This window comes from Oncorhynchus clarkii, chromosome 14 (genome assembly GCF_045791955.1).
Source record: "Oncorhynchus clarkii lewisi isolate Uvic-CL-2024 chromosome 14, UVic_Ocla_1.0, whole genome shotgun sequence".
NCBI classification, from domain to species: Eukaryota; Metazoa; Chordata; class Actinopteri; order Salmoniformes; family Salmonidae; genus Oncorhynchus; species Oncorhynchus clarkii.
In genome coordinates, this window is record NC_092160.1 from 5,879,506 (window position 1) to 5,899,467 (window position 19,962).

General features: G+C 42.2%; 1 protein-coding gene across 2 annotated transcripts in view; it reads right to left on the reverse strand.

Moving 5' to 3' along the window:
• Positions 1–19,962, reverse strand: part of LOC139366170 (platelet-derived growth factor receptor beta-like) — a 59,748-nt gene that overhangs the window by 23,501 nt on the left and 16,285 nt on the right. The window contains exons 2-12 of one of the 2 annotated variants that reach the window (XM_071103345.1): positions 6,717–6,792; positions 6,075–6,356; positions 5,301–5,558; positions 4,818–4,948; positions 3,413–3,578; positions 2,181–2,361; positions 1,666–1,781; positions 1,237–1,360; positions 756–964; positions 339–433; positions 69–201 (exon numbers count right to left, since the gene is read on the reverse strand). In XM_071103345.1, coding sequence (XP_070959446.1) covers positions 69–201; positions 339–433; positions 756–964; positions 1,237–1,360; positions 1,666–1,781; positions 2,181–2,361; positions 3,413–3,578; positions 4,818–4,948; positions 5,301–5,558; positions 6,075–6,356; positions 6,717–6,765 — 1,744 coding nt within the window. In that variant the 5' untranslated portion in view covers positions 6,766–6,792. The remainder of the gene's footprint in view (positions 1–68; positions 202–338; positions 434–755; positions 965–1,236; positions 1,361–1,665; positions 1,782–2,180; positions 2,362–3,412; positions 3,579–4,817; positions 4,949–5,300; positions 5,559–6,074; positions 6,357–6,716; positions 6,793–19,962) is intronic. The other variant, XM_071103346.1, reaches the window with a different exon arrangement.

Below are 19,962 nucleotides of genomic sequence, written 5' to 3' on the forward strand. Positions count from 1 at the left end.
AATAAAGATTTGGGGTACCCCCATAGACATCATTGGCACCCCCTTCCCCCATGGTTCCTGGTCCTTACCCAGCACCAGGCTGTCTCGGGGCATCTCCCAGGCAAGGTCATAGGGCAGATGGATGGGGTCAACATAGATGTACTCATGTCCGTCCAGACTCACTGACTCGATCACCTTCCACCTGATCTCATAGCGAGGCTTCTGAGGCAACACACAAGAGAAAGAGTTACCCAATCACTCAGGCACATTGAGATGAGTGAGTTAGTAATTGTACTGCATAGTTGCATAGTTTGCATAGTTGTTTTAACATTGTTCACTGTGTCTTTGTGCAGTCTCACCTTCCTCCACACAGCGATGAGGATGATGATGGAGATGATGACGATGACTACCAGCGCTAGAACCGCAGCCAACACTGCCACCTGGGAGAAAAAAGCTAGAACACAACACAGAACATTAACATCCAACTATGACATAGTCGACATAGTCACAGAGAACATTTGTTCCTAGTATTAACATTCACACCATTATTTATACATAAACTATTTATCAAGTGTGCTAGTGCTGGACTGGAACCAACAGCCTGCACAGTACACCCTGCAACTCTCCAGGACTGTCTAGTTACAGTATGTACTTTGATAAATGCAACCCCTTAGGTAGATGATACACATCGAAATACAAATATCCCCATAGATAAAAATTTTGTTCTTCGATAATGGCAATAGCATCATTGTTTGGTTCGGTCTTTAGATACATACTGCTGGACACCAGTTTGACGTCCCTCCTGCGGAGTCCTCTCTCGTTGCTGGCCTCGCAGCGGACGCTCACCTGCTGGGGCTTGTGGAAGATGACCTGGCTGCGGACCTGGCCCACCATACGGCTCTCGTTGAAGCTGACGTTGGTCTGGACGCTCAGGGTCTCAGGGTCTGACACTAGGGGCTGCCACACTGTGCTCCGGTTACTGCACCTGGGAGAGATGTTATGATGATAACTACAGGTGTTTCAATAGTACAGTAGTAAAGGTGAACTACTACTACTGCTACCTTCACTCAGGTGTGTCTGAGGTAAATGCTGTGAGCTAATGTACTCTGGTATAGAAGCTGTCTGATAACCCATAGTTGGCCTGATATCAGTTTAAACTGTGATTACTAAAACGAAACAAGCTAAGTCTGCCCTCTAGTGTCCAGAGTGTGACAGAATGCCAGACACTGACAGTGTGATAATGATGACATGACCCACTTGAGCATGCTGTCACAGCTGAACCACTGGATGGTGGGGGAAGGTACCCCCTCAGCCACACAGGTCACTGCATGCCTCTTCCCAGGGAGGTGGTGGTCCGACAGGTCTGTGATCTGAGGGGGGACTACACAGAGAGGGGTACAGAATTAGGAACGACATATCCCATGAATCTAGACGATAAGTGTAGGTATATGTTGAGCCAGGGTGTAATTTCAATAGTCTTAAGTTACTTTTTATTATCATCAGCCTCTCATTTATTTATACTGATCTCAAAGCATAGGGAGTGTGAAAGAAATGGAGCTACATCCATGGTGGATGCAGTTCTTTCAAATCAGTGCTGATGACAAAAAGTAAAGGAGGAGAAGGAACCACTTAACAGACGACTGATATACACCACATTGGTTTACGTTGGTTGCAAAGGCGACTCACCTTTGACCTCTAGATCAAAGGTCAATTTCTTGGCGTCATCGCCGTTGGCGACGTGAACGGTGTAGAGGCCTTTCTGTTCTGTCCTGATCCTCACCAGGGTCAACGTGCTGACGTACCTGAGATAGAAGGATAATGGGAAACCACACAGTTAAAAATGTTGGTTCACTGATCCTGGAAAAATGGGTTTATCTTAATAAATCCATCAACATCGCTAAAACCATAAAACCTCCTGAGACACCCAGTCTCTATCAGTCAACAGCAGATGAAGCCTAGACAGCAGGTAACCCAACACCCAGCAGGAACCAGAGGCAGACTAAGACCATTTCTGAGGGGTAAATTACCCAATTAGTTGCTAATGTAATGCATTGCATACCACACAAGTGGGATTGTAAATCTGGTTGCCTGATCTGTTTTATACTTACATGTGACGACAAATAGAACAAACTCTATTGATCTAATCTGAGAAATTCAATCTCCAGATTGATTAGAATTGATCGTCGTCCAGGTTGTCTCACCTGGTTTCATGCTCCTGCTTGGTGATTACGACGTTGTCCCCGTTGACCGTGGCATCATCTTTGGTCCAGCGGACACGTGGAGGGGGGTAAGCTTCAATCTCCACCCTCAGCTCTACGTTCTGGTGCAGCTGGGCCGAGACATTACGATCCTGGACGGACCTCAGCTCCACAAAGCCTTGCTCTGACAGAAGAAGGTTGTCATTAGTTAGTAAACGCATAATAAGTATAGTACCTCTGTGAACATTCTGCAAGAACATGTAGCCTGCGTTAAGGAATAAATAGCTTGACAAATGGGAGTTGAGAAGCTGAAACAGACAGGCACCCAGGGCAAGGGAAGAGGCCTTTAAATTTGTGATCCATATCTGCAGCCAATGTTTTCTTAATCTTAAGTTATCAAAAGTTTATTTTTCTTCTCCTTTATCGTAACTACTATTTAAGAGTATTAAGTGTAATTCACTGTGTTTACAGTATGGCTGCTAAGTATAGTGGTTCCATATTGTATAGGCTGAGGTGATTACAAAGCTTCCTAGTCAAATGGTTGAACTGTTTCGAGACTGAAACGAGGATCTGTCATTTCCAGTGTGCTGTCCAGAGTATTGGCCCAGAGCCATGTAGAGAGAAAGACTTGCAACATGAATGCCCTGGCTGTATGAAGAAGGCAGTTTATACATGTTTGACTTACTGTGGCCTAAATATAACACAACCTCAGTGGGAATAGGGTAAGCGTTCACAGAGGCACGACTGTCTCTTTGGCTACTTCCAATCCTCAAAGAGGGTGATAGAGAAAAAATGTTGGGTTTTACCATTCAAAAAACTTTCTGCTGACTTCCCTTTAGAAGCTTGTTGGACGCAGTTAAGTTGAATGAATTTCAATTATTTGAAGTGACTTCTAAGGTAAAGGCACAGTGCTGATTCTGATTCGACAATATCTCTCAGATTGGACACTTTGTACATAATGTTATCAGAAATAATAATTCAATGTTATTTGATTTTAATTGACTATCTCACACAAAACACAGATGTTGTGCTTGTATGTTCAGTGACGTTCACTAGCTAAATTATAAAAATAAAAAAAATTACATGTGGTTTATTTTTAATAGAACTCTCTCTCGCGTAGTGCATTGGGGTTCATATTATGAGTGATGCTCTTTCGGTCTCAAAAAAATTGCCTTAATAATAATCTATCCAGTCTTTGTTTGTTTTTAGAGAGTCTCTTCCTGTCTCCTTCTCACCAAGGATGGTGATGTTGACATTGGCTGTGGCTCTCTGGTCCTGGACACCCTCGTGGACATGACACGCATACTGGCCCGTGTTGGCCAGCGTCACCTTGGAGACTATGAGGCGTGAGCGCATCTTCTGGGATGACAGGACGTCAGTCAGAGGCTCAATGGAGTCCACCTGACAGACACAGGGGAGGAAAGGGGTGCATATATTTTGTATTCCTTCTGAGAGAAGGCTATAGAAGTACAAACTAAGTAATATCAGATTCTACTAGTTTAACAGGATGTGTTGATTTTATCCACATGTATATCTATCAGTGAAATCCTATCACAAGGGCCTTCAAACCTCTTAAGGATGTGACAGTTAAAAATAAAAAAAATTGCCTAAAATAACATACCCAAATCTAACTGACTGGAGCTCAGGACCTGAAGCAAGGATATGCATATTCTTGAAACCATTTCAAAGGAAACACTTTGAAGTTTGTGGAAATGTGAAATTAATGTAGGAGAATATAACACATTAGATCTGGTAAAAGATAAAATAAACAAATGCAAGTGAAAGGCCATAATATAATATTGCAGATTAGGCACAATTTTATATTGTGTGCAAAGTTTAAGATTGATCCAGTGAAGCATTGCAATACTGGACAATATTTTGTATCAAGTGTGCCCAAATGTGCCGAAATGGTCAATTTATACATTTACAAGTACATAGCTATAGAGAACATACACAAATTATATGGTAATACAAAACGTAAGTTCACACACTCCCAGGAATGTCATACATGATGGATCATTAGCTAATACACTAACTTTCACGCATCTAAATGGCCGGGCGGGGTGGGTGTAGAGCCAGAGACAGCAGGGGTTCAAACTATAAAACCCAGTTCCTACATTTTAATATAAAAATTGATTTTATCAAACAAAACTATGCTACATTTTATCTCGGGGACCCTCAGGATGACAAATCAGAACAAGATTACTGAATGTAAGTACATTATTTACCTTCAGAGGTGAATGTATCAAACCAGTTTCCGTGATACATTTTTTGTTGTTGTGCACTCTCATCAGCATGGTCTTTTTTCACTGTAATAGCTACTGTAGCTACTGTTAGATTAACAAGAATTTAAGCTTTCTGGCCATAGAAGACATATGTCCTGGAAAGTTTGCTGTTACTTACAAAATGCTAATTACATTAGCTCACGTTAGCTCAAACGCCCCGGTATAGGGACACCGACCCCGTAGAGGTAAAACACTTTCACCCCCAAAAAGATAGTGTATTATGAATGATGATATGAAAACCATGTGTCTGTTATGAATGATATTTCCTGGGGACTTAACACATCTAGGTGTGGCTACACAGACATCTTGATGTAATTTGCTCTATGCCTGTTCTCCTCTCTTCTCTCCCACTCACGTCTCTATTGGGATAGTCCCAGGAGAAGAAGACCAGCTCCACTCCGTGCACCGTGCAGTTCACGGTCAGAGGCTCGCCCTGCTTCAGCACCGTCTTAGACGCATTGATGTAGGCGTCGATCGTCTCCGGAACTAACACGGGAAATGTGTGGAAAGCGAAGAAAAGAAAGAAATGGATGTGAGGGAGAGCGGGATAGAGATAATGAGTTCCTTGTTATTTTTAGACATTACCGTAAGGTGAAAGAGAACATATTGCTTACTTAGCAATATCACTGATATACAACAGCTTGAGACCATAGATTGATACCCTTGCAATACTGTCGTTGTTACATCCAGACATGCATATCAACAATGACGTGCATGGCCTGTACAGTACAATGAATGTCATGAAACGCTAGGTCTCTAGCCTTCTCTAGTCTCCTTCATTGTTACATCCCCAGGCCCATCTCTGACCCCCAGCCCCAGCCTCAGTCCAGGTACCCACCAACAATGCTGAATACGTAGAAAGCCTGGGACTCTTTCTCCTCCCCGTTCAGCTCTCCTCGGCACACATAGGTCCTGTCCTCCAGTGGCGCCCTGTAGCCCTCACTTGGGATGTAGACCCCCTTCAGGTGCATGTCACTGTCTCTTTCGTAGAGGGTGACGTTGATCTGGGGGTTGGTGACCACACACGGGATGATCCCCTCCTCGCTGGTCTTGGTCACCATGCCGTGGAAACTCTCAATGAACCACACATCAGGATCTGTGTGAGGAAGACGAGGGACGGGAAGACTTAGCATCACTTGAGGGATAAGAGGAAACATTTCACACCATATGAGGAATAAAAATATTTTCTTTATATTATGATTGAACCAAGATATTGAGGCCTATAAGTGTAGTTTGCTGTCACAATATCCAATATTTGCCTGGGCAGTGGGAACATAACAGTTGTCTAACCTAACCTATCTTTGTAAAAGTACAATAGCTGTGACAGAGTGTAAAGAGGGCGGCATGTAGCCTAGCAGTTAGAGACGAGCCAGTAACCAGATGGTTGCTGGTGTCAAATCCTAGATGCCGCTGTACCCTTGAGCAAGGCACTTAAACCACACTACAATGGTGCCGAGCGTGGCAGCCCTGCGCACCTCTCCAAAAAAAGCTGTATGTGTGTCTCTTGTAGGGGTTGTGTTAAAAGAAGAAGTACCATTTTCATTGGACCATGTGTCTAATTGACCAATAAAGTGATCTTAATCTAATTTTAAAGTTATAACAGTGTTCTCACCCGGAACAAAGACTGCCACCTCTATAGTCTCGTCAGTCCAAGCCTCGGTACAGACATATACTCCCGTTTGGCTCCACGTCACATTGTCCAGAATGAGAACACTGGTTGTGTTCTGGTTCTCCACTCCAAAATAGGGAACATTGTCATCCCGCTTGAACCTCCATTCGACCGTCCCCCAGCCAGAACAGGTAATGATCATGGAGTCACCCGCTGTCATGACGACTTCACTGTTGCTAGGGGAGATCTCCAGGCAACAGAACTCAGGACAGAAGTGTAAAAGAGCTGCAGTCAACACAAACAAGAAAAGGTCAGGTTTGGGATCAAATAGCTAGATCTTCAGGTCAAGGGTCAAAGGTTAAGATAGCAATAACAACTCAGATATCTGTCCAATTACACAGCGATGACGGAAGTGACCAGTCTGGTGGGTTATGGAGGAGGGATGTTGACAGATCCTTTTAAGCTGATCAATGCTCTTTTCCATCCACATTAAAGAGCAATCTCTATGGCAAATTAGCTGGATACAAAGTTCAGGAGTTTTTCCCTACCATGTAACCTAACTAGGAAAGACTCAGGCTCTAGTCATGTTATATCTCACAGTTTATTTTCATGATATTTCAGTAGATGTGTGGTTGTTTCTCTCACCTGTAAGAATGGTTGTCAGATGGAGAGTGCATACTCTGACACTCCTCATGGTGATACGCTTCAGGAGATAATTATTCTGCAAACAGATTTCAAAACAAAAACACTGAATATTGTAGTCTCCATTATAGCCCCTGTTTTCTTCACGACATTCCTCCCAGCATATTGAGTTTGACCCTTGTGTTAAAGACAAAGTCCCTACCCAGAGTTTCTATTTTACACTTGTCCTTCATACAGTAAATGGCTTCTGACAAAATTATTGAGAGAGAGACATAGACGACTCCAAGGTTAGCGCAAGGGTGTTGTTCCCTCCTACGCTGGTTACTGGTGAGCTCAGGCATTCGGACAGCTCGGGGATCGGGACATGGGGAGGGTGGGACTCGGAGTTGGTCTGAACATTCTGAACTCATAACATCTTCTTAATATCTCTTCACATACACTACTGATACGCTCAAATCATGTTGGATGCATTTTACCCTTGTAAGACCAACAAGGTTAGGTCGAAACCAAGTTGGGAGCTTACTATATAAATCACATGTCATGACAGCACAATCTGTTCCTAATCCAAAGATACTGTATGCCACAGGAAGAACACAGGGCTAATCATAGACATGGACTTAACAGAGTAGATGCGGCTCTTAAAATACAACGGAAGGTTACTCCCCTCTCAATAATGAGATGTGAGTTCTGTACACAACATTCCGGTTCTGTGTTCTGAATGGGTTCACATGAGAGGTATGTGATGGCTCGCTGCACAGGGACAGAACAATGTCGGAGAGTTTTTGTTCTTGTTTTGCCAGCGTTCTGTCCAACTAACAAACGGGTCAGTGTGTGCCTCCGCAACACTCTGCTGCTGGGGCTAAAACTATTCCACTGTCGTGTCAAAACCCCTTCATTGGATTCCAAGTAAACAAAAGGCAACCACAGAACGGCAACAACAAACCATATTTTGGAGTTTGTTTGCTGATAAACTGCTATGGTGATACAATGTGCAGTTTCGTGACTTAAAACACAACACTGAGGCAAAATCTCAAATGATACCCTATTCCCCAACAATGCTGCTAGGTATAAAACTATTCCACTGTCGTGTCAAAACCCCTTCATTGGATTCCAAGTAAACAAAAGTAATTAGGCAATAGCGGCAACTACAGAACGGCAATAGCAAACCATATTTTGGGTTTTGTTTACTGATAAGCTGCTATGGTGATACAATGTGTTGTTTCGTATTTTAAAACTCAACACTGAGGTAAAATCTCAAATGACACCCTATTCCCCTTCAGAAAGTATTATTTACATCCCTTGACATTTTGTTGTGTTACAAAGTAAGAATAAAATGGATTTCGATCTTGTCTCATCGCTGCAACTCCCCAACGGGGCTAGGGAGAGGTGAAGGTCGAGTCATGCGTCCTCCGAAACAAGACCCGCTTAACCCGGAAGTCAGCTGCACCAATGTGTCGGAGGAAACACTGTTCAACTGACGACCGGAAGTCAGCCTGTAGTTGCCCGGTGAGCCACAAGGAGTCGCTAAAGCATGATGAGACAAGTAAAGCCCCCCGGTCAAACCCTCCCCTAACCCGGATGACGCTAGGCAAAATATGTGCCGCCCTATGGGACTCACGGTCACGGCTGGTTGTGACACAGCCTGGTAAAACAAACACGGGTCTGTAGTGACACCTTAAGCACTGCGATGCTGTGCCTTAGACCGTTGTGCCACTCGGGAGGCTCATAGTTGTCATTTTTTGTCAATGATCTACACAAAATACTATGTAATGTCAAAGTGGAAGAAAAATCTATCAAATGTAAAAATAAAAATAAAAATATAAAAAAATCTAGCACTAGTATATCGTGATTAAATAAGTATTCAACCCCCTGAGTCAATACACGTCTTTGGCTGCGATTACAGCTGTGAGTGTTTCTGGGTAAGTCTCTAAAGCCTTGTTCACATTGGCAGTTTGAAGTGACACCAATCAACATTTTTTCCGTATCCGATTCGAATCTGTTATTTTTCCTGCAGTCTGAACACCCAAAAGCCATATGGAATCTGATATTTCATTCCACATTTCAAACCACCTTCAGATATGGTTGAAATGAGATACAAATTTGATTCCTGGCCTAGCAAATTGTGTCTGAAAAGTCAAATCTGATTTCTTTGCCCTCAAGTGGTTGTTAGACTGTTATTTGGTGTGTCTTGTTGCTTGCTAGCTACTCTATTGACAGTTTGACAAGAACAAAATGTGGTGCCTAACTTGTTCATTGTTTGCAAACAAATTAGTGTTTGAAATGTGATAGAAAGCTAAACAGCTACCTAGCTAGCTAGTTGACTGCTGTGGCTAACCAAAAATGACTTATTTTGAAAGTTGGATCATCTTATTCTTTGGTGCTTTAAAGGTGTTCTTATACTATGATTTAGAACATTCAATGTAACTGGGAAACATCCAATGGTAAGCATTGTTGTCACCTGCTAACTTCTGAGCTATAGGAAGCACGACCACCAATCAGCCTACACACCCGTCATTATATGACAACTAAGCATAGCCATATCAGCAAGTGACTGCTGTCTGAATATACACAAATCCGATTTGGTCACTTGTAACTTGTTGTTTGGACAGTCAGTATTCCAAAACTGATTTGAGCATTAAGGTCTGCAGTGTGAGCAAGGCATAAGAGCTGTCCGCACCTGCAACATTTTCTCATCATTCTTTTCAAAATTCTTCAAGCTCTGTCAAATTGGTTGTTGATCATTGATTCCTAGACAACCCTTTTCAGGTCTTGCCATAGATTTTGAAGCAGATTTAAGTAACTCGGACACTCAGGAACATTCACTGTCGTCTTGGTAAGCAACTCCAGTGTAGATTTGGCCTTGTGTTTAGGTTATTGTCCTGCTGAAAGGTGAATTAATCTCCCAGTGTCTAGTGGAAAGCAGACTAAACCAGGTTTTCCTCTAGGATTTCGTTCTTAATACTCTGTCAAATAGGTTAGTATTGTAGACTAATTACAATGTTATTAATCCATCCAAAGTTTTCTCCTATCACAGCGTTTAACTTCTTATGGCTGGGGGGCAGTATTGAGTAGCTTGGATGAATAAGTTGCCCAAACTAAACGGCCTGCTCCTCAGTCTCAGTTGCTAATATATGCATATTATTATTAGTATTGGATAGAAAACACTCTAAAGTTTCCAAAACTGTCAAAATATTGTCTGTGAGTATAACAGAACTGATATTGCAGACGAAACCCCGAGGAAAATCAAACCAGGAAGTGGCTTCTATTTTGAAAACTCCATGTTCCATAGCCTGCCTTTGCTCCATTTAAAGGGATATCAACCCGATTCCTTTTCCTTTCGCTTCCTCAAGGTGTCAACAGTCTTTAGACATAGTTTCAGGCTTTTATTTTGAAAAATGAGCGAGAAAGATAACATCGCGTCATTGTATGGCCGGTTGCCAGCAGCGTTTTGTATGCGTAACAGAGTTTGGCTGCCAGAGCCTTTCCCTCTTCTGAGGAATGATTATAAAAAACGTTTGACATGTTTCTGTGGACATTACGGAAACTATTTGGAATTTGTCTGCGTTGTCGTGACCGCTATTTCCTGTCGATTTCTGAACATAGCGCGCCAAGCAAACGGAGGTATTTTGGATATAAAAAAATCTTTATGGAACAAAAGGAACATTTATTGTGTAACTGGGAGTCTTGTGAGTGAAAACATCTGAAGATCAAAGGTAAACGATTAATTTGATTGCTTTTCTGATTTTCGTGACCAAGCTACTTGATGCTAGGTGCTCATAATGTTTTGTCGAGCGATCGATAAACTTACACAAACGCTTGGATTGCTTTCGCTGTAAAGCATATTTTCAAAATTTGACACGATAGGTGGATTAACAAAAGGCTAAGCTGTGTATTCCTATATTGCACTTGTGATTTCATGAATATAAATATTTTTTGTAATATTGTTTGAATGTGGCGCTATGCAAATCAGCGGTTGTTCATGACAATTATCCCGGGATTGCAGCCCTAACAAATTTTAAACTGAAACGGTTTTAAAGTCACCATTGGCCTGATGGTGAAATCCCTGAGTGGTTTCCTTCCTCTGCAGCAACTGCGTTAGGAAGGATGCATGTATCTTTGTAATGACTGGGTGTGATTCAACATCCAAAGTGTAATTAATATCTTCACCATGCTTAAAAGGATATTCAATGTCTGCTTTTTAAATTTTTTAACTACCTACCAATAGGTGCCCTTCTTGCAAGGCATTGGAAAATCTCCATGGTCTTTGTGGTTGAATCTGTGTTAGATATTCACTGCTCGACATAGGGACCTTACAGATAATTGTATGTGTGTGGTACAGAGATGAGGTAGTCATAAAAAAATGTATGTTAAACACTATTATTGCACACAGAGTAAGTTCATGCAACTTATGATGTGACTTGTTAAGCACATTTCTCCTCCTGCACATATTCAGGCCTGCCATGAGAAAAGGATGGAATACTTATTGACACAAGACATTTCGGCTTTTTATTTGTATTTTGTAAAATGTCAAAAAACATAATTCCACTTTGACATTATGGGGTATTGTGTGTAGGCCAGTGACCAACAGAAATCTAAACGTAATCCGTTTTAAATTCAGGCTGTAACACAACAAAATGTAGAAAAAGTAAAGTGGTGTGAATACTTTCTGAAGCCACTGAGGTTCACTACCAGACCCCCCTTTTTTTTGAGACGCAGACTGGTTTTGATGTTTTAAGAGCAATATCATCACTTCAGCGTCAACATCATGTCAGAGATCAATGGAGGTTAAAGGTGACATGGCTCACCCATCATTGACAACAGACAGCCAATGAGAGAGAGAGCTGGAAGTATTCCTGAGTAAACACTGCATCATTAGAGGGAAAGAGGGCAGAGAGAAATATCGACAACACAGATAATGTGATGGAAGGAGAGAGGGAAAGAGGGGTGGAGGTTCTTGTGGGTGGAAGTGGGGAGGGGGAGCGTTAAGGGGGGCACAGGGAAGGGGTGCAGCAGCAGGCGTCTGGAAACAGTTAAGGATAGATCACAGGCCTGTACGCAGGAGGAGGGTGGGAAATGGAGAGAGGGCGGAAGAAAGAAGCCCTGGGAAGAGAGGGAGGAGAAGCAAGAGGAGGAGGACTCCTTAGTGGAAACATTGAAATTGATCTTAAAAATAATTGTGGGCACTTAAAATTGTTTAAATTCTGTTTTGAACTGGATTACTTAATGAGTACTATTAAAAGCATGTGTAGTAAAAATGATCCAACTTCTCATTTGATCACGATACAACTGTGGAACTGTTCCATCACCATGAAGATGTTCCTCCTCACAAGACAATGTTTCATACATTGTCATATACAGTTTGAAATACTGTATAATAATTGTTCTGTTTTTAGAAGTAATCAACAGAATCATAAAACGTGCTGGAAAAAGTATTACTGTTACTTTGATTACTGTAAAGCACTTTGTGCAACAAGTATTCTAGCCTATGAAAGGTTCTATATAAAAAATATGAATTTGTTAATATTTGAAATCTCCTGACTATCCAGCTAACTGTTACTCAAACTTGGATACAGTATATCTTTAGATCTTTAAGCCTGTGTAAAGAAACTGCCCTTGGCACTTCCGTTCCCCAAACTGAAACTCTTAAACTGTTCCAACAACATGACTCAAACATTTCCTCCCCCGCCTCCATCCTCCTGGTTCTAATAAAGCTGAGGATCCAGAGAGAGAGGGATTGGACGTCATCCTGCACTAGGCTAGCTAGGGCCTTGTGCAATGTTTGATTTCATTATAAAGTTTTTGGATTCTCTCACACACTCACAGTTACAGAGGAAACAAACGCAGGTAGGCAGGCAGACAGGCAGGCAGGCAGACAGGCGGGCAGGCACGCACGCACACACACACACACACACACACATACGGAGGCACACTTACTGTCACTCACACACACATTCACCATGACATGCACAAGCATGCATGCACACACTCCAGTCAACGCTCAACACACACCCCCTCCCGTTCCCTCCCCTCTGTGTCACTTGTGTACAGTACAGTTCACATTCCCACAGTGCTCCTATGAAACTTTCCCAGGCCCACTGATAGAGTGGGGATGGTGGCGGAAGCGCCAGGGCCTGGAGGTCACGCCGTCCCAGAAGGCCATACGTCAGAACACTCAGAGAGCGATCCGCAACCAGGGAAACAGTACATCAATATTTATGAGCACGAGTCACCTCAGTGTCACATATGACAACTACAGCGCCTTGCAAAAGTATTCATCCCCCTTGCCGTATTTCCTATTTTGTTGCAATACAACCTGTAATTTAAATGGGGTTTTATTTGAATTTCATGTAATGGACAATAAATAGTCAACATTGGTGAAGTGAAATGAAAAAAATGAAAAAGTGGTGAGTGCATATCTATTCACCCCCTTTGCTATGAAGCCCCTAAATAAGATCTGGTGCAAACAATTACCTTCAGAAGTCACGTAATTAGTTGAATAAAGTCTACCTGTGTGTAATCTAAGTGTCACATGATCTGTCACATGATCTCAGTATATATATATATATATATATACACCTGTTCTGAAAGGCCCCAGAGTCTGCAACATCACTAAGCAAGGGGCACCACCAAGCAAGCGGCACTATGAAGACCAAGGAGCTCTCCAAACAGGTCAGGGCCAAAGTTGTGGAGAAGTACAGATCACGGTTGGGTTATATAAAAATATCAGAAACTGAACATCCCACGGAGCACCATTGAATCCATTATTAAAAAATGGAAAGAATATGGCACCACAACAAACCTGCCAAGAGAGGGCCTCCTACCAAAACTCATGGACCAGTCATAGAGAGAATTAATCAGAGAGGCAACAAAGAGACCAAAGATAACCCTGAAAGAGCTGCAAAGCTGCACAGCGGAGATTGGAGTATCTGTCCATAGGACCACTTTAAGCCATACACTCCACAGAGCTGGGCTTTATGGAAGAGTGGCCAGAAAAAAAGGCATTGCTTAAAGAAAAAAATAAGCAAACAAGTTTGGTGTTCGCCAAAAGGCATGTGGGAGACTCCCCAAACATATGGAAGAAGGTGCTGGTCAGATGATAACTAAAATTGAGCTTTTTGGCCATCAAATTAATTTAGTAATTGCTGCAAGTAATTGCTGCAAAAGGTGGCTCTACAATGTATTGACTTTGGGAGGGCGAATAGTTATGCATGCTCAAGTTTTCTGTATTTTGCCTCTTCAAAGTGGTAGGCATGTTGTGTAAATCAAATGATACATACCCCTCAAAAATCTATTTTAATTCCAGGTTGAAAGGCAAAAAAATAGGTTGGAAGGCAAAAAAAATGCCAAGGGGGTGAATAGTTTCGCAAACCACTGTATACGTTCACGAGTGGCGATGAGGAGAGGTCTGGAGAGTGGACATCAGAGTTGACCCTAAGGATAGGAAAACACTCACTGCTCGTGCCTATGCGCATTAAATGCTTCTGGGAAAGACAAAGTGCATCAGCTACTCTGTGGTATTGTAAAGTGAGGCTGTGGGGGGTTGTAAGTAGATACAAATGTGTATGTGCAGAGTAGATCTATGTCCAGGTCAGAACTCTGTGTGAGGAATGGAACTTTTATTAAGCGTGAAGACGGTGAACCATGGGAGGATCTGCCAAGAGGTCCTGACCGTGCTTCAGTAACCCTGAACGGCCCAGATAATACAAGCTGCTGTTGGTTCCAGTTGATCCCAGAGGAGATGGATAAAAATACATTGACTTAGACCATAGTGACAAGATGCACATGAAGCAACCCTGGGTGCATTTGTAAATACATTTTGGCTATCTACTCTGATTTCAGAGCACTCTCGTCTGAGTGTGCCAGAGCGCAGAATAACTGATGCAAAAAAAACGTAATTATATTGTTGTCAGCAGCAGAGTTACAGTCACTAATGCTCTAGATAACATGAAAACAGCCTAGGGTGCTAGGGTGAGCAAAATTATCAGAGTGAGGTGTTCTCATTTGTGTCTGGAAGTAACTAGCAAACTAACCAACTTTAGCCAGTTAGCTTGGGTGCTGTTGTGAGGCCCGAATGCTCAGATCAACCCTACTCCTCAGCTAGAGCATCCAGTGTGCGCTCTGAATTTACAAACAGACAAAAATCTGAATTTACAAATGCCCAGAGCACACTCGGAGCGCACTCTGGCACTCCAGACTGAATTTACAAACACACCCACATTATTATTATTATTTACTTTTGTGTACTTTTTACCCCTTTTTCTCCACAATTTTGGTAGTTAGAGTCTTGTCACATCACTGCAACTCCCGTACGGATTTGGTCGAGACATGGCCCTGCCAAGATGCACTGCTCACTTAACCCGGAAGTCAGCCGCACCAATGTGTCGGAGGAAACACAACTGCCGATCGAAGTTAGCTTGCATGTGCCTGGAGTCACTAGAGAACGATGGGACAAGGACATACCGACTGGCTAAACCCTCCCCTAATCCGGACGACACTGGGCCAATTGTGTGCCGCCTCATTGGTTACCTAGTCACAGCCAGCTGCGACACAGCCTGGGATCGAACCTAGGTCTATCGTGACCCCTCTAGCACTGCGATACAGTGCCTTAGACCGCTGCACCACTCGGGAGGCCCTTAACCTTTTCATATGTGAGTTCCAAATATCTCTAACGGTCACCCGTTATGCACATGATGTCAGAATGCAATCTCTGTTCCAAAATGTGATTGTTACGCAACAGGACAGTTAACACGTGCTGCCTGTTAATTAGCTATAGGCCATGTTTCAACTTGTCAATTTCAAATTATTTTCTAACAAGTTGTATTTGATAACAACAGTTTGAATTGAGGGTTGTTCCACCTCCTCATTAATTCACATAGAAGGCGCCCATTTCAGATTTGCGGACAATTTATGTTTGAGGCTTTACTGAGCTAGAAAAACTTCCCTCTTCGAGGAGAGCCCTTCCCCATTTCTTCCGCACATCAAGTATGCAGACATTTGCTCAGTCTTGCTTACATTGCCTCCATTGTTGTTTTCCTTACAAATTATAACTTTGGGCATGTGTGCGTTCCTATCAAAGTAACTGCCTTATTTTCTGCATATCATGCTGTCGTTTCTACTGTAGCATGAACTATGTATGTACAGTATGCATGCATGTATGTATGTATGGAGCATAATGTATTTACAGTTTTATTCACATGTTTTCAAGTACTGGTGACAAGTAATGCATTCCGATTCTTGCATCGATTGTAATGGACACCTAAAATACTTTTTTGAGGGTTGTACTGATTATAATGAGCTAATGCGAAGCTATTTGCCATCTATGTGTGGCGCCATGTTTGTTGACATTATACAATGAATTATGGGTGTCACGTAAACGTCTGTCAAACCAAAGATGTTATAATGAGGTGAAGAAATGGTTCACTCATCTTTCGGGTAAACTTCCGGAAGTGAATGAAGTGAAGTGAATGATCATAGATTACACACCCCCTTCAACATGCATACTGCAAACAGACCAAACTCCTCGTCTCCTCTTATTATATTTGGTTGACGCAAAAAACAAACATGGTGGCGTGCACAAACTATCCATCGTCATTCCCTCGATTTCTAGAAAGTGTTTTACTCAATTATTTAGATCAATCTTGAGCTCACCCGTGATGTGATGAATTATAAATAGTAATTGCTATTAGCTAATTCATATTGTGATTTCTGTCAGCTGAGACTTATGACCGCTAGTGTTATGATGTCAATATTGCCTCAGTTAGCTCTAGGACTAACGTAGCTTACATTTTCCGGTTTGGATGATTGTGTATGCTGTTGTTACTTCTGTGAATGTCTGAACATTGCATCCAAAAATAAACTTGCCACATTCAGGACATAACTTTGTAAGGACTGTGTTTGTGCAAAATGTTTCTGTAAAAAAAAACAGTGTGGCTAGCTCAAATGCTGACAGTTGCCTCAATCGAATCTGTACGTTTTAAATAAGCGTTCCAATCAAACCGGTTTGAGCGTATGCTGCAGGGACCACTGCAGAATGATCACACACGTTTGTTGATACGTGTGAAAAGGTTAAACACACCCACATTTGAGTAACCTTTTGGACAATGGTCAAAGTGATGTCACAATCACCACACTAACCACTATTTGTTGCCAGGGGGAGTATGGAGTATGTTTGTGATGTCACAATCATCCTTTATTGGTAAGCATTGTTCTGTTCTCCTTTGTGATGCTACAATTGACACTTCGCTAAGCCCTGCCCCAAAATTGTGGGCAACCAATCACAGTGCTCCAATGGATAGCAACTCTCGTCAAGTCCGACACCTTGGACAAGCTCACGTTTAAAGGGAAACTTCACCGCTAGACACTATTTGGGGTGTTTTTCCAGTCTCTCTACATAATTACTACATTACTCATCTCATATGTATATGTATATACTGTACTCTATATCATCTACTGCATCCTTATGTAATACATGTATCACTAGCCACTTTAACTATGCCACTTTGTTTACATACTCATCTCATATGTACAGTGCCTTGCGAAAGTATTCGGCCCCCTTGAACTTTGCGACCTTTTGCCACATTTCAGGCTTCAAACATAAAGATATAAAACTGTATTTTTTTGTGAAGAATCAACAACAAGTGGGACACAATCATGAAGTGGAACGACATTTATTGGATATTTCAAACTTTTTTAACAAATCAAAAACTGAAAAATTGCGCGTGCAAAATTATTCAGCCCCTTTACTTTCATTGCAGCAAACTCTCTCCAGAAGTTCAGTGAGGATCTCTGAATGATCCAATGTTGACCTAAATGACTAATGATGATAAATACAATCCACCTGTGTGTAATCAAGTCTCCGTATAAATGCACCTGCACTGTGATAGTCTCAGAGGTCCGTTAAAAGCGCAGAGAGCATCATGAAGAACAAGGAACACACCAGGCAGGTCCGAGATACTGTTGTGAAGAAGTTTAATGCCGGATTTGGATACAAAAAGATTTCCCAAGCTTTAAACATCCCAAGGAGCACTGTGCAAGCGATAATATTGAAATGGAAGGAGTATCAGACCACTGCAAATCTACCAAGACCTGGCCGTCCCTCTAAACTTTCAGCTCATACAAGGAGAAGACTGATCAGAGATGCAGCCAAGAGGCCCATGATCACTCTGGATGAACTGCAGAGATCTACAGCTGAGGTGGGAGACTCTGTCCATAGGACAACAATCAGTCGTATATTGCACAAATCTGGCCTTTATGGAAGAGTGGCAAGAAGAAAGCCATTTCTTAAAGATATCCATAAAAAGTGTTGTTTAAAGTTTGCCACAAGCCACCTGGGAGACACACCAAACATGTGGAAGAAGGTGCTCTGGTCAGATGAAACCAAAATTGAACTTTTTGGCAACAATGCAAAACGTTATGTTTGGCGTAAAAGCAACACAGCTGAACACACCATCCCCACCGTCAAACATGGTGGTGGCAGCATCATGGTTTGGGCCTGCTTTTCTTCAGCAGGGACAGGGAAGATGGTTAAAATTGATGGGAAGATGGATGGAGCCAAATACAGGACCATTCTGGAAGAAAACCTGATGGAGTCTGCAAAAGACCTGAGACTGGGACAGAGATTTGTCTTCCAACAAGAGAATGATCCAAAACATAAAGCAAAATCTACAATGGAATGGTTCAAAAATAAACATATCCAGGTGTTAGAATGGCCAAGTCAAAGTCCAGACCTGAATCCAATCGAGAATCTGTGGAAAGAACTGAAAACTGCTGTTCACAAATGCTCTCCATCCAACCTCACTGAGCTCGAGCTGTTTTGCAAGGAGGAATGGGAAAAAATGTCAGTGTCTCGATGTGCAAAACTGATAGAGACATACCCCAAGCGACTTACAGCTGTAATCGCAGCAAAAGGTGGCGCTACAAAGTATTAACTTAAGGGGGCTGAATAATTTTGCACGCCAAATTTTTCAGTTTTTGATTTGTTAAAAAAGTTTGAAATATCCAATAAATGTCGTTCCACTTCATGATTGTGTCCCACTTGTTGTTGATTCTTCACAAAAAAATACAGTTTTATATATTTATGTTTGAAGCCTGAAATGTGGCAAAAGGTCGCAAAGTTCAAGGGGGCCGAATACTTTCGCAAGGCACTGTATATACTGCACTCAATACCATCTACTGTATCTTGCCTATGCCGCTCTGTACCATCACTCATTCATATATCTTTATGTACATATTCTTTATCCCCTTACACTTGTGTCTATAAGGTAGTAGTTTTGGAATTGTTAGCTAGATTACACGACCAGATTGCACGACCACACTAGCAGAGAGTAGATATGGTTGTCCTTGTTCAATAGGGACTTGTCTCAACGATTTTCCTATCTGCCACGGTATTGCAGGATATCTAGGTTGACTAATTTCCCCTGAATTTGTGAAGAATACAGCCTGACGGGAGCCCTACTTCCATGTCCAATTGTGTTCTCACCTTCGAAGGCAGGCTTGTTCAAAGTGGGGGTGGTACTAGTTTCTACAGGTTCACAGGAGCTATGTTACTGTGCACTGTCTGGCCAGCTAAATAATTACAATGACTGCTTCTGATTATTCCTCTTTCCAAGAAGAGCTGTTCTTTTTACATACTAACATAGGGACATACTGCCCTATTAATTTGAGCCGGAATAAAGAGAAGAGGAGTTGAGACAGAGAGAACAGCAAGCAGCGATGGGGAGCTACAGTCAGACTGGTGGTGCCTGTGCGGGTGCTGTCCAGCCATGTCGATAGAAGAGGAATGTCTGTGCTGCAATGAATTCGTTCATGGACAGCCAATGCAGACCCCATGGAATGTGTGTTTGTGACAGACCAACAAAGTTTCGATGCACATATGGATATCAGTGTGCTTGAGACGTTCTTCAGAACCTCCAAGATCAACTGGTGGCAGCAGCCTAAACCAGTTGGACCAGGAAGGCAAATGACAAATGAGTAAGTTGTTTTGCTGTTGGTAGCTAGCTAGCAATATAGATAAGCTCTCTTTTCACATGAGGCAGTATTGTTCAGTACAGTATCATTTCCTGGTCGATTTGGCCATAACGGGGCTCGCTACTAGCCAATGCTAGCCAATTTGAGCTAGCTAGTAGCTCTGTTTGCTATACCCAAAATGTACTGTAGCCTAATACTATAGCTAACTAGCTATCTAGCTGGCTAATGTTGACCTAGCTAGCCTCAGTGCATCTCATTAGGCTTAAGAGCAATACTGGAGAAA